The sequence below is a fragment of the Temnothorax longispinosus genome, chromosome 6 (assembly GCF_030848805.1).
Source record: "Temnothorax longispinosus isolate EJ_2023e chromosome 6, Tlon_JGU_v1, whole genome shotgun sequence".
In the NCBI taxonomy this organism is placed as follows: domain Eukaryota; kingdom Metazoa; phylum Arthropoda; class Insecta; order Hymenoptera; family Formicidae; genus Temnothorax; species Temnothorax longispinosus.
Genome location: NC_092363.1, coordinates 17,437,846 through 17,452,265, shown reverse-complemented (window position 1 = coordinate 17,452,265; position 14,420 = coordinate 17,437,846). Strand labels below are relative to the sequence as shown.

General features: G+C 41.3%; 1 protein-coding gene across 5 annotated transcripts in view; it reads left to right on the top strand.

Moving 5' to 3' along the window:
- Positions 1–12,528, top strand: part of Wake (wide awake) — an 83,522-nt gene extending 70,994 nt beyond the window's left edge. For 3 of the 5 annotated variants that reach the window (XM_071780380.1, XM_071780379.1, XM_071780378.1), the window contains 10 exons: positions 57–194; positions 325–403; positions 2,771–2,874; positions 4,380–4,640; positions 4,883–5,185; positions 5,261–5,700; positions 5,827–6,206; positions 6,301–6,907; positions 7,014–7,799; positions 8,762–12,528. In XM_071780380.1, the coding sequence (XP_071636481.1) occupies positions 57–194; positions 325–403; positions 2,771–2,874; positions 4,380–4,640; positions 4,883–5,185; positions 5,261–5,700; positions 5,827–6,206; positions 6,301–6,907; positions 7,014–7,799; positions 8,762–9,097 (3,434 nt within the window). In that variant the 3' untranslated portion in view covers positions 9,098–12,528. Of the gene's footprint in view, positions 1–56; positions 195–324; positions 404–2,770; positions 2,875–4,379; positions 4,641–4,882; positions 5,186–5,260; positions 5,701–5,826; positions 6,207–6,300; positions 6,908–7,013; positions 7,800–7,967; positions 8,051–8,761 lie in introns of all 5 variants that reach the window. The other 2 variants (XR_011732380.1, XM_071780381.1) reach the window with 2 other exon arrangements.
- The last annotated feature ends 1,892 nt before the right edge of the window (positions 12,529–14,420 follow it).

The window sequence follows — 14,420 nt, the reverse complement described above, 5'->3', positions numbered from 1 at the left end:
GTTTCGTTTATTTATTTGTTGTTTATTTATTTTGCTTTGTTTCTTCATGCGCACAGAGTTCCACTCGTTGCAAGGGATGGAGTTCCTGGAGGGTTTCGGCAAGAAGAAACAACAGCCCCACCAACAACTAAATAATCTATCGTCAATACATATCAATCCTCTCTCGGCCCAATCCCTCAACATACACCTGCATGGTATTTTATTTTTATCGATTTTTTTATTTTTAATTTCTTAAAAGCGTCTCTTCGTTTTCGCCGAACTTACTCTTGCCAATTTTACGTGCAATTAGAAATAACCTTGATGTTGTTATCGTTTTATTTTTAGCCCTATTTGCGGCTGTGGAACATGGTCACTTGGATAAAGCGAGGACTATTTTGGAATCTACCGATGTCGACGTAAATAGGTGAGTAGCTATTTGTATCATATGTACGCAATTAAGGTATTATTAAGATGATTGGGCGATAAAAAGGGAAAAAAGACTGATGAATTGGCGAAATGATACGATGTTACTTGATACTTCCAGATATTTCATATCACTGAATAATCTATATATACATAAATCGTTGAATTTACGCGCTAAAAATAATTAAATGTTATTCTTCAAATTCGAGGTACGGATTTTTGATCTCGCGATACTCAAAGGATCCAACCGCGATCCCGTTTACCCTCGAAAGAGTCTACGCGTGACCTAGAAGATCTTCGTTCACACGCAATACACGTTACTTGGAGGGTCTTTAATCTAATATACGAGCTGAAACTTTCGAGGTGCACTGCTACAGAAGCAGTCAATCGCGCTATTAGGAATTGTTCGACCGGCGTAGAATCAACTTCTTGATTCGATTCGACGTGTAACTTAGGAGATCTTAAGAGATTATATTCGCTATACGTATATCCTGAGTGCAGACTATCATGTGCAAAAAATAATCGTCCGAGTTGCGTTCAAGCTTTTACGTTTCCTCCTTCGCATCCGAGAGGAATTGAAACGAAGAAGATTGTCGTGGGACAATCGGATGGATAAAATAAAATTTTCCTCACGCGCTCCAATTGTTCCTCGCGGCTGAGAAATAATTATTTCTCAGCCGTGTCTGAAAGCTGAGTCGTTAGCATTTTTTACGGCAGACTAATTTCGTTTTCAGCCAGAGCGTGTTAAATTACGTTGCAGCGTTCTTCGTGAATGTAAAATGAGCCTCGAATTTCGGCGGAACAAGTGGAATATCTTTAAACCGGCGGGCACACAAAGGGTGTTTCGTTACATTATAACGCTTCCGAAAGCTTTTCAGCCGCGCATGGTAATTACGGATAATAGGTAGCCGTTCGCTTCTATTTCCGGCGAGCAATTTGTCGTCCCAGGATATATTATAGTAGAGATATACAGTAGAGTAGAAGCTTTCGGTTCATTCCCTCAGTGAATACGACCACGCGTTGGCTGTCGATAAACAAATTAACGGATTAAACAAGGTTTCGGTGCCAATTTGGGCGACCGATTTAACGTGTGGAACAAACGAACTGATTTGATTGAAAGAAGTTCACGTAGCTGTCATGGTTATTTAAATTTTTATGAACTAAAATTTACTGATGGGAATAAAAATAGATTTAATTCGGATGATTTTAACGCTCAGTACAATACAGTGTTTTGTATTGAGATAGTTGAACCAAAATTATATCGGATTGTCGAAATTGGACGTTAGACAGAAAAAAATAAATCTGAATCTTAAACATTCCAAAGTCACGTTAATCATAGAATATTGGAAATAAGATTCTACAGTAACATTAATAAAAAAAAAGTATAAACTGTTATAAGTTATAAATAACGGGTTTTCAACAGCTGATTTCATTTTGCACAACATATTCAACAGTATAGTTTATATCAGAGATAAAAAATTCCAAGAATTGTCAGTTATATACCTCTTTTTTCTGCATAATGTACTTTACTCAAACATATCAATTGAAGACAGGCGGATCCGAAGATAGAACTAAAAAAATAATCCGTATAGGCAGCGGAAAAGTTACGAACTGCTCATTTCGCACGGTAGTTGTAACAACGCAATTCAAATTCCCGTTGCAAACGAAAAGTCGATAGATGACGTAAAACTGGGAAATTCATTTAGCCAGCATTTATCCCCGACTATTTTATATCGTTAACGTTTATTTGATGTCCCCCGCTTTTACGCATCAAAGTAGTCCGAGGTAAAGTAGGCGAAAGTAATTAAATGTTTCAGAGTGAATCTCATTAATCCCACGATTTTCCGCTTGGACGTAGCGAAATTTTTCCGCAAGTCGTAAAAAGAAATACACTCAAATTGGAAAATACAATCGGGATGGCACCGATTTGTAATTCAAGCAGGAAGTCCATACTTATGTGGCACTTATATATGTGCCTACACTCATATGTGGGTTTTTATCGACCTTTTAAGTGTCACATAAATATTATTTATTAACGGCAATTTCCCCGAAGTCATGATTCCAACGGAAATCTCGTCTTAACTTGATATACGGACTCAATGGCTAAAATTTTTCGGTTTTACTTTATTTATACAACGCCGAATAAACCGACGCAAAGATTGAAATCAAGTTAGACAGTGTTTAATGTTGCGTAAAGTTTATTACACCGTGCTTTGGTACAATGTAAAGAAAAGAAGAAGAAAGTTTAGTACGTATAAACTGCGAGATAATCTCGAACGTTCTCATTTCGCCCCTTTCACAAAGGATCTGAAAGTAAACTTTACTACCGGCCCTATATACATTATTTGCAATTTATCGTCATTTACAGCGTTAACAGCGACGGCTTGTCACCGCTGGACGTTGCTGTGCTTAGCAACAACAGGCCGCTGGCAAAAATGCTGGTTGCATTCGGCGCGCAGGAAGGGAACCAATGTAAGTACAATCGAATCCAATTACAAACTTCGCGCGGCGTAGCAGGGAACTTCGTTACGCCCATGACGAATCTCGTTGATCCGTACCTCTTCCCGCGAGATTCGCTTTTCCGCTTTCCCGCGAAATAATCGCTCTTTCTCTCTCTCTCTCTCTTTTCGCCGCGCAAAAAATCCAAGAAAATCGGCAGTCCGCGGGAGATTCCAATTAGGATTCCGTAGTCTCTAATAAAAATGCCGTCGAGCTTTATTGCATCGCGACGAATAAATATAAAAGCGGGAATGCGAAATGCGCAATAAAACAAAAAGAAAAAAAAAAGAAAAAAAACGGAGAGTCCTGGACGCGGCGCTGCGCTTTTTCCGCGACGTTTTTAATAATATCCCCCTTTGTCCGGTATATCGAGCTCCGGCGTAATTACGATCGAACGCGAGCCACGTACGAGGTAGTGGAATTGTAAAGTCGATGGCGGTATCTAAACATTTCTCAACGCTCGCTCTTGTACTCCGTCAAGTCGGATGGTGCACGAGCTGTAAGTGCGAGCGAGCGACTCTTTTTCATCCGTTTGGACTGTTTGGAACATGCTGCACGTGAAAAAAAATACTGCGATGGATACCCGAGCTTTCTCATCAACTTTCGTAATGATTGCCGCGACGAGACTCCGAAACATCGGGCCATATCCGCGATAGCTGGAATCGAATTTCCAGCGATGTGCGAGAAATTACCGTGTCGCCGAACACCTCGATCTCGATTGCGTTTCACCGGGACAGTGTTGGGATAAAAGTTCAGAAAGATAAATTTCTCTTAATGTGCCGTCAAGCGAGTCCGGGGAATCCCGCGTTAAAGTCAGCAACTTGAGCTCCATTCGTCTTTGCGAACGTTCCTCGCGTCTTAATTTGTCCCGTTACGCTCGTTAGCGCTTCTACGGTGCCACTCGTTAAGACACCGAGTCTTCGAAAATGAAATATAGAACAAGGAGGACACCTCTTCCGAACTAATTTTCCGCGAGATATCCGTGACGGACTCCTGGTAAACATTTCCGGATAGGATATAACTCGAGATTCAACTTGCTTGACTCAACTGACGTGAACGATACGAGGATTCGACGGGGTGCGTTTTGAGTAATTTCTTGAGCGTGACTTCTTTATTGATTTCCGCATCCGCGCTGAGAGAGGTAATTGTAATTGTAACCAGGCCCCTAATTAATCGCGACAAAACCGTCTCTTGCAAAGAGACGTACAAAATATCACGACAACGCTGCAGCTATCGATCGCACGAAATAGCTAATACGCTAATTAGTGTATTATAATCGCGCGTGGGTCAATACGTAGGTGGCAACAATCCCCGTGCGTCGTAATATAATCAATTCCATTCAGATATTTATAATTAAAACGCGAAGACTGCTTTAAATGTAATTCAAATTAATCATAACGCATACATTCGTGCATTCTAATGTATTCAACTGTGAATTCGATAGCCTCGTATGTACGTTCGATATTCTGTTGACGCAGTCAAGTCTCCGGAATCTCTGGGTAGCCACTTGGCGTCATTGCTCTCGGAAGCGGAACACCGAGTTCAGGAGCTCGGGGGCAGTACTTCCGGCAGCGGTGGGTCAATTTTGTTGGAACCGCCTAGCAGTCACAGGGCCAGTTTTTCCACGCAACATAACAATCTCACGGGATGCGGCGGTAGCACGGAGGATAAGCAACTTTCTCTGTGGGAAAGGAGAGCCAGGGCCCTCAGGAAAATGCTTCTGGGTTTCGACCAAGCGCGTAAGTTCAATAGATTCAGAGCCAATTTCACCAACCACGGTTAGCTTAACCGATGGTTAAAGTAAGCAGGGTGGATTCATTTCTATTGGTCAATCCTGCTAACTTTAACCGTCGGTTAAGTTAACCGTGGTTAGTGAAATTGGCTCTCAATCTATTAATCTAACTTGTACGGCTATCACCTTTTTAAAAGGATAAATTTACAACAAATACTTTTGTATTAAAATAAAAATCTTTTATTTCAGGCCCACCCGACATGCCTTTCTTAGTCGCGGTCGACGTCACCGGAACGACATCGATAACAGTCAGGTTTCAAGAACCGGACTCGCACGACTCTCCGATCTGTACCAAGTTCAAGGTCCAATGGAGCCTGCACGAGGACTTTTCGGTTATATGCGGCGAGAGGGAAGTCCTGGACATGAAGCAGAGAGAGTGTCGGATCGAGGATCTGACTCAAGGGCAAAAATATCACTTTCGCGCCGCCGCCGGAAATTTAAAGGGTTACAGCAGGTTCATGAATTCGACGCCCGCACACGTTACACCTAGCAGTAAGTACCATACCTAAGCATAGCACGTTAAAAATTAACATTCTCAATTTTACACAAATTTACGATGACTCGAAGGTTGGAGGGACATAGACGGCAGGGTGCCCAGATTCGCGGGACGACTGGAAGAGCTGAACACTCTGTTCACCGATATCAGGCGACCGGAGTATACGCAAGAAACGCCGGCGGTGCAGAGGCGAAATCACAAAAAGAAAACAACGATAAAACAGCTCTTCACGGCGACGAGTAAATTCCAGAAGAATCTCAGACGAGGAGTGTTTCTGGCATGTCTACTGTACCACGAGGACAAGGTTCTCGTTACAAACGAGGACTTCTTGCCCGTGATTGAAATCGACGAGACGTATCCCAGTTGCATATACAACGATTTTCATTGGCTCATGAAAGTCGCGTGCACCTGGGACGATGTTAAATCCCTTCGGCAAGATATGGAGAAGAGTCACAGCAGCTCGACTAATCACTTTAGGATAAAGTTGCTTCAAGCTGCTGCTCAAATGCAGGTAACGTTGTACATTGTTTATTAAAAATACTGAACTTTTATTTAGCCCAATTACTCAAACTTGTATTGCTCACTCAAAAATATAGAGAAGACCATCTTACGATATTCCATTTGATGTATTTTGCAGGCTGCCCTGGGCATACAGGACCTTGGACAATTGTATCATAAACCTATCAGAGACATTCAAGGCACCTTAGTGTTCTCGACAGTAAATTATATAAAGTCGCCGAAATTGGTTTCTGTATTAAACAGCAGGTGGCTGCCGCTCAGTAAAGTTATAAAGAAGGTCATAACACACGAGGATAGTAACGTCGGCGATATCTTGATGACCAGCATACAAGAGCAAATGACATATCACCAAGTCAGCGGTATCAAACTACCTAATGGTTTATATCTCGCTTACCTAAAAATGCAAAGCAGCGTGGACCTCATACAACTCGTTGTCCCGACGAAATCTCCAAACGTATTGCCGCATTGCAAGATTCGTGACAATTCGCACGTGTCCGCGTAAGTTTACGTTCATTAAAACGCAAAATATACCAGTAATTCAGTGTCACGGCTATCTATTGTATTATCGTGCTTTCGCTTTCATCTGTTCAAGGGAGGAGTGGGACTATCTCAAGCGAGTGCCGCGCATCTGCACGTCCGAGACTTCCGTGAAGGAATCCGAGGAGAAGGAGAACGTGACGAACGAGGCGCAAGGCACGGAACAACAAAAGCTGTTTGTCGATCAGATCGCCGCGACAGCGCGACGACTGTTCAATTACATGGAGATCAGTCCGGAGGATTCGCTGGTGCATCGATTATACGACGCCGAGGTGATCGAGCTGACTCACGACGTGTCGTTCCTGATCGTCGTGCCACCCGCCGAAACCGCCTGCTGCGTACCTGGCACGCGAGAGATTCTGCTACAACGTGGCGATCTTTTGTCGTTGCCTATTCCTGTCTTCGAGATGGTCTACCTGAATACGTATCAGAAGGATGTAATCAATCGTTACTCCAGACTCAGCTGCATCTTGGAACTGGACACCGCGCAGGCCCAGCATAATCACCGAGAGGCCTTTAGTTCCTTGGAGTTGAGCGTCGCGAAGGACAAACTGGCGAGATTGCAGGATCTACAGTTGCAAGTAAACAGCGTGTGGAAAAGCGCCAGGTGGCTGATCGACGTTATAACTTTCGCGAGAGATCGCGGCTCCTCACAACAAAACGTAATTATTATTGCTTTCTGTAATCGTATCTTACAATACCTGTCTTATAATTTTAGCTTACACTTCTGATTTTATCGTTTAATTAATATACGATATTTTCTCGCAGATCGCGTCACAAACCGTTGGGATATCTATGAAGCACCTGTTCAGTCTCGACAGAAATAAGAACAGCAACAGTAACAGCTTGAAACGAAGTTTGTTACAATTACCACCTAGAGATCCTAAGCTCGTGAAATCGAGTCCCGGCCGTGGCAGCTGGCCGGGTCCCAATCTGTCGAAATCGTCCTCCAATCTCCTCACGACAGAATTCAGCAAGAGCGAGCAACAGCTGCCCAGCGGGCAACACGTGCGCAAAGGTAGCAACACCTCGACAACCTCGGAGCCGCAGAAATCGTCGTGCGCACCGATAAGCAGCAACAGCAACCTGAGCACTCTGACGACTACCAGCAGCGTGAATCATCTGATACCGCTGCAGAACGTGAGACTGCCGCCCTCCAAGTCCGAGGACACCCTGATCCTCGCCAAGTACAAACACAGCCCGCGAAATCGTTCCGCTACGATAACGTCGGCGTCGGCCACCACCAGTCCGTTACTGAGTATAAAGCCCATGATTTACACCGGCTCGTTACTGAGCGTCTCCACGGCGATGACGAACACCACGAGTCTGCTTAGTGTGAGCAACACGAATTCCGACAGTCTACACTCGCTGAGCAGTGACGAGTACTCTGCGACGAATTCGAGCGTGTGCTTGAAACCCGGCCAGCCGGGGATCAAGGTCAAAACGTCCAAGCCGACCGCGAGTGTCGCGGCGATGGCCGCCGTTCCGACGGATAATCTAGACGAGGAGAAGGAAGAAGCGACTATGATGCCACCTCTGCCAGGCATTCTTCAGGTACAGCCTTTAATTTTATGCTATTTGACGCGTAAAATTTTCTCCTCATACTAACATCATCACTATCATACTAGTTGGGACGTTTCGAATAGTTTAATTTTCAGCGACATTAAAATCTCCCCCTGGACTCGCGACGTGCGGTCTTTAAATGATATTTTTCCTTCCTAGGGAACACAAGTCTAACCCGATTATAATTAAAAAACAGCTCACTTGGTCCTCTAAAGTGCAAAGTGATGTAGTGGACACATTGAGTAAGCCGCCACACCGTTAAATTTCAACGCTTGCTCTGCTCGATTATGCTTAAATATTATGCTTAATGTGCCAAAATCAGTACGGCATGAGAGATTTATTATGATCGTTTTATACTTTGTATCTAATAGCTATTTTGAAAATAAACTATGTCTGTATGTAATGTGTTATAACAGTATGACGTCGTGTCGAAGGGTATTGCAATTATTAATAACATATACCTGAGTTTTATGGTACTAACGTGTTGTATATAATTATGTATTTTTGCGGCTTGGATATCTATTTTTTTTCAGTGTTTGTCTAAACACAAAGTGTGTCTATGAGATTAGGAAGCTAAGTGAATTACAAGAAAGTACTAACTTTGAAAAAGCAAAATGTTTAATAGACTTCGAAAAGCTTGATAAATATTGTTTCGTGAATAATGAAAATGCTGAATAATCTTTTATGACATTTTGCTTGTTCTTTTATTCACTGAGTATTGAAATCTTTCAGACACACCATGTATATTACGCATAAGCTTTTATACATCGATATATAACATTTTTATGCGATTTCAGTCGTATTTTTATTGATTCTAAATTATGTACACATTTATAGATACACTTGTTCCTTACTCGAAACTGCTGCATTTTGCTAATTGAATTATCTTTTTATCATGTGACTTATATACCATTTGCCAAACATAAAAGATACATCTTTTAATGCTATTGCAGGTTTACGCGGCCTACGAGACCGGTTTGGCAGCTGGTACCAGCTTGAAGCTACACGTAACACCAAGGACTACGGCGCGGGAAGTCGTGGATCTGGTCGTTAAACAACTGAACATGGCAGTGGTTCTAAAAGGGCTAAAGGGGCCCACCTACACGGCCGACGAGCTACCAAACTTTTGTCTAGTTGCCGTAATTGGTGCGCGAGAGCGTTGCTTAAGGGACGATTTTAAACCGCTTCACCTGCAAAATCCGTGGAAGAAGGGACGGCTGTACGTTAGGCAAAAGCAGGATGTTCTTGCCGCTCTTGAGCACAGCAGTAAACACACCGCGTACTTATAGCAGAAGTAAAGCCGCGGTAATTTTTAAGCGAATAACGATCTACCGAATAATGTAAATTGAATTTCAGTACGTCCTATACGTGTAAACGTAACGTTCCCTGATAACGACATTTCGCATAAAGCATCCTAGTCGTACATCTTCAATAAACGGCACTACCAACAAACGAAATGTTTTAATGAACAGCGACTACCTAAAGAAAAATTCATACAACGCCTCACGAACCGAGAGCTACTTCCCTTGTGAATTACTCTTCCAATTTTATTCTTCGATATTCTTGAACAAATGTGACTTCGTGAGATCTGGTCACTACGTGTGAAAAACAAGTTGTATATTCAAAATTATTTTACTGGGGAAAAAGAATGCTTGGCCTCTTATATAAATGACATGTTAGTCTTAAAAAATTCAATAATTATTTTAAACATTGCTTATTAAAGTGTCTATCTTCTACTCTTTACTTTTTATGAACGAAATGATATTCTTTTCGTGAGAGAAATTTAGATTTTTTTTATCGACGCAATTATATTCTGGTCTAATTTTATTGTTATACGTAGATTTACGCGCTTTAGGATGTTCAATAGCCGCTGAGAGAAACACAAAAGAAAAATATTAAATAATTAAAATATATCGATGCTTCTCCATATGGACAATTAATCACTGATTATGAGAAGTCGCGACGTAGCCTCGAGGGATCGTTACGTGAGTGTGATAAGTACCAGTGAAAAAAGAAGTCTGTTTTATTTTAGGCTTGCACATTCCGACTCGGGAATTCAAGCATCGATCTGTAATATTCTTCGAATGTTAGTTAGTTTGTAAATGAATAATATTCGAAATATACTGTTATATTTTACGTACCGATCTCAATGTTTTATTCGATATGCGTATTATCAAGAGCCAAGTATAAGCTGTTTTTGAGAGATCTCATTATTCCTTTGCAATTCGTTGTGTCCAAGCATACTTCATCATTGCGAAATCAGGGCTTTTAGCGCATATAAGACAAATGTAACAGAAGAATACTTGGATACTTCGAGTCAGTAAGGATATCTTTTTGAAGTCAGTAAAAGTTTTATATTTATACTATTAAAATTATAAAATATCTGTAAAGGAATATTTTACGTTCTAATGTATGACAAAGTTATCGATGATGATTACACATGACACACTTTCTGCTTGACTAGATCCATGTTACCAGGCTCAGAAATAGGAAATAAAATGATTTCACGTGCGATTTTTCGATGCGTGTCGATCCGACGCAGTGTACTTTTTTTAAATATTCAAAATAGAATAATAAATAAAGAATGAAAAGTTCCTAAAGTCTGGTAGCATCATCTAAAAATGGCTTAGAGTAATAAGTATATTTTTTAGGAAAGGCCCGACAAATTTTGTTAATAAAAACGATGTAAGAGAGAAATTCTATAGAACGAAAGGAGAAAAGAATAAAAAGGTTAATCTAAGATTTTAATTGAAAAATATTTTAAATCTAAAGCGGCGAGTAACGTCTGAACCAGTTTTATAGTTAGTTATTAGTATAGTTAGGACGAAGAGGCTTATAGACTATTGTACATAACAGAACAAAGAGTATTATTAATCTACTATTACTTCAAAAATAACAAATAAGTTGTAGTTTCTTTGTTTTGATTTTTAATTTCTGTTTTACTGTGACGCATATAGAGATACGTTATTTGTTTTATTACAAAATGTTTACACGCGTTTTGTATATCCAAATATACATTTATTTTATCTCGTTTTAAAATCGTATGGTAAAGAGAAAGGCATAGGCCTCGGATCAGATTTATCTTGAAAAATTTATAAAAAAAAAGTCTAATCAAAAAGAATTAACTTTCACGTTATTGTATAAACAGCGCATTTAGTAAAATTTTTAAAGAATGTAGTTGATACGTCGCGTATAGGTAAATTGTACCCGATTGCATCCGATTAGAAGAGGACGACGGTACGGCAGTCGACGTATTAACCGATTGGATAAGTACCATAATGTAGAGTGGTTTGCTGAATATTACCCCAGCCGCACAATATTACTGCACAATATTATCACGCGACGAACTTCCCAAACGATCGCGTTGCACATTTCGTATTCGATCTTATCAACAAGATTAACTAGCGCAGCATATAACACTTATATGTAGCCATTCGACTAACAGCGAAGAGAATAATGTGTTAAAAAAAAAAGGAATCTCTTTTCGGCTATCCGGATAGTAAGAAGGTAGCACGAGTGACAAAGTGAAGCGAAGATAAAGAAACGCATGTGCGTAACGTATGTCTGTGTGCGTGTTGTCGGTTGTAAATCCATATTTCTCTTACTTTGCCCGCCGAAAGCCTGCGTAATATCGATCTGTCAAGCGAAGAGCCCTAATCTCGAATGTCCGTGCAGGTATTTATCGTGAAATCCGTCCTTCACGTCGCAGATCCGATTTGGCTGTATATTCGAAGACCCTCCCTCGAATATTGACGCTTATTGAGCAGTAGTATCGTGCACCAAGGGGCCACCTGCGTTTAGCGAGGATGGTGCACATATTTTTTTATCGACAAAATGGCAAAAGATCGAATGAATTGTTAAGGGGGCAGAGCGAGTCTCGCTGGCTGCATACGTAAGTCCGTGCACCGCGAAATCCGCCGATGTCGCAGGAAGAAGAAAAACCGACACGGGAATTACAATTCGCAGTAAGCTTCGTAACCACCAAGCTGATTGGTACTTTAACAAAAATGCTAGCGGTGTATTGATTTAATTGTGCAGTCCGTACCCTCTGCCCCGTCTTCGTTATCTTTGCCTATAGACGCACGATCGTTGAGAGCCAACGGGCACCCGCGCTCATTTCCGTTTGATCGAGAAGACGATAGAAATTTTATTAGTACTACATGAGTGTCTATCAATGTTGAATGTAAAAATAACCGTTAGCATATAAATATTACGACGATGGAAGAGCAAGAGGCACGCCGAGCCAACGAAGGTGGCTGAAATATTTGTAAATATTTCGAGGAGAAGGAGCGACCGCACGCACAAGGAAACTAGAGGGAGAGATTACTTCGAACGTGAGAAAGAACGCGGAGGAAAAAAAATTCTCGTTTCTACGATCCACTCATCGCGATGTAATTATAGTTGTGCCTACGCGACGGCGATGTGAGTTAATTAGTCGATATCCGAACGACGACTTCTCGCGCCCCGAACCCTTTTGCTTCCTCCCCCCCCCTCCCATTCCCGTCCCTCCCCCGAGTCCAGAAACAGAGATCACTCGGACGCGTATGCTTCGTAAAAAGAGCGATGTAACGCGCGCGCGAGTAAATTATGTACAGTAGCGAATTGGTGTTTGTATAGAAGAGATGGCTTCGTTTCTGTTGCGACTGAGTTCTTCCCCCGTTTTTTCAGCAGGGGACAATGTACTACGACGGAAACGCACGAAATAAAGTATAATATTGTATTTGTCTCGAGAGAATTTATTCGTACGACCTTAGCCCGATTGGAAGACCGATGGGCGCGACGACTATTCCTATTTTCTTTTACCTTTGTAAATCCTTTTACCGTGTAATTAGTGAAAGTACAATATATAATTATTGAAACATAAAGCGAGAGGAAAGTTGTCTGTGCGTTTTATAATTGAAAAAGAAAAGATTATATACGTTGTTGTAAAGTTCACTAATCTTTTTGTTTTAACCTTATAGTTTATCAAACTAATCAACTACGTGAATTAAAAAGTAGAGAAAATTGATAAAGTTATAATCGTGTGCTCTCTGGTATTAAATTTAAGAAATTTGCAAAAAGTTGATGTGATTAGTTTGAATTCTGAGAGGTTCGTTTATTATAGTATGTAGGTGTATGATTGATTAACGAACCATATAATTCTTTTCTTTCCCATGCATAGAAGTACAAAAATCAAAATAGATTAGTTTGCTTTCTGACAAGCTTATTTACAGCGTGTAAGTGTACGTTTAATTAACGAACTATACAATTCTTTTTTTTTACGAAAGGTAGAAATAAGAATAGGTACATTGGAAATTTTTCATATATTCCCACCGTCGATTCATATCTCTTCTGGAAGAACCTGTATCCGTTGGATACTATCCAATCCCACCCAGCATCATCACCTCCGGCGAATCAAACGCGCGAGCGAGACAAGAACCCGGACCCTCGGCGACCGATAGTCCTGCTGACCCACTTCCGTCTTGTTTCTCGTCTTGCCGCGAGAACCACCACCTACTCCTTACTTGTGTCCCCCCCACCTTAGGCACGATTCTATATTCTGCTCTTCCGGCGAATGTGCCGTGAATGAGTTTCCGCCGTTTGTAAATTTTTACGAACGACATCGACGTAAGACGAGAGTCTGATCATGGGACGAGAGCCGTGAAGGAACGTCGCGTTTGTCGAGAAGAAACGAGAGAAAGTCTCGGTAATCCAAACCACCGGCCGGTTGTTTATTACGCGATTGCGATAATAGTTAACGACGATAATTGTTAATAATTTACTCCGCGGCGCCGCTAATTGCGTCAGCGGAGCTGTCATACCGGAGCGAAATTTGACCTGGTCTGACGGTCTACTTACTCAAGACTAGGGCGTGCGGAATAAAAAGAGAACCGCTCGAAAAAAAAAGAACCCTGCACCAACCATTGCAAAACGTTGCAGTTTTATCAGATCGAGGCTTGCTTTTGGCCGAGCAAAACCGGCGCTACGCCACTGCGGAAGTGCCAGCACGAATTTAACTGTGTTGCGGGTGTATGGTATATATACGTATACAGTTAATGCTCATTGTCGCGAAAACACGGACAGCCGCGCGAGCGTACGCGATTGGCTGACCCGCAGTCCGGATTCGCCCTCGGCTGACCCCGTTGTTGACTGACCCACTGGCGAGATACTGATAGCGCGACGCTACACGATCACCGCGGAGTCAGTTTGCTTTGGCATTTAATTGCACGGCGTCACGAAAGAAAGACGCTTCGCACGACTGATAACGGTATTTTCGATTATCTTTTTTACACCTCGGGAAGTAGATAACGACCGATTATAGACGCGTGGGTCAACGTAGGGACGATTCAAGTTCGAGATTCCCTGGCTGAGGAAATACGTGCACTCAGAGGAAACAAAATAGTTCTGCAAACTACGTGATATATCATAAAGTCATGAGAACAGAAATAGTTTTGAGAACTATAATGTAAAAATTGTTATAAAAATAAATTATTTATAAATTAAAATACAGTCACGATACACTAAATGTGACGTTGGATATTAATATCATTTCATTAGTTGTATGTAACTATTAAATAATAATAAAATGACACAATAACTATAGTATATATAATTGTATAGATTTCATTACTA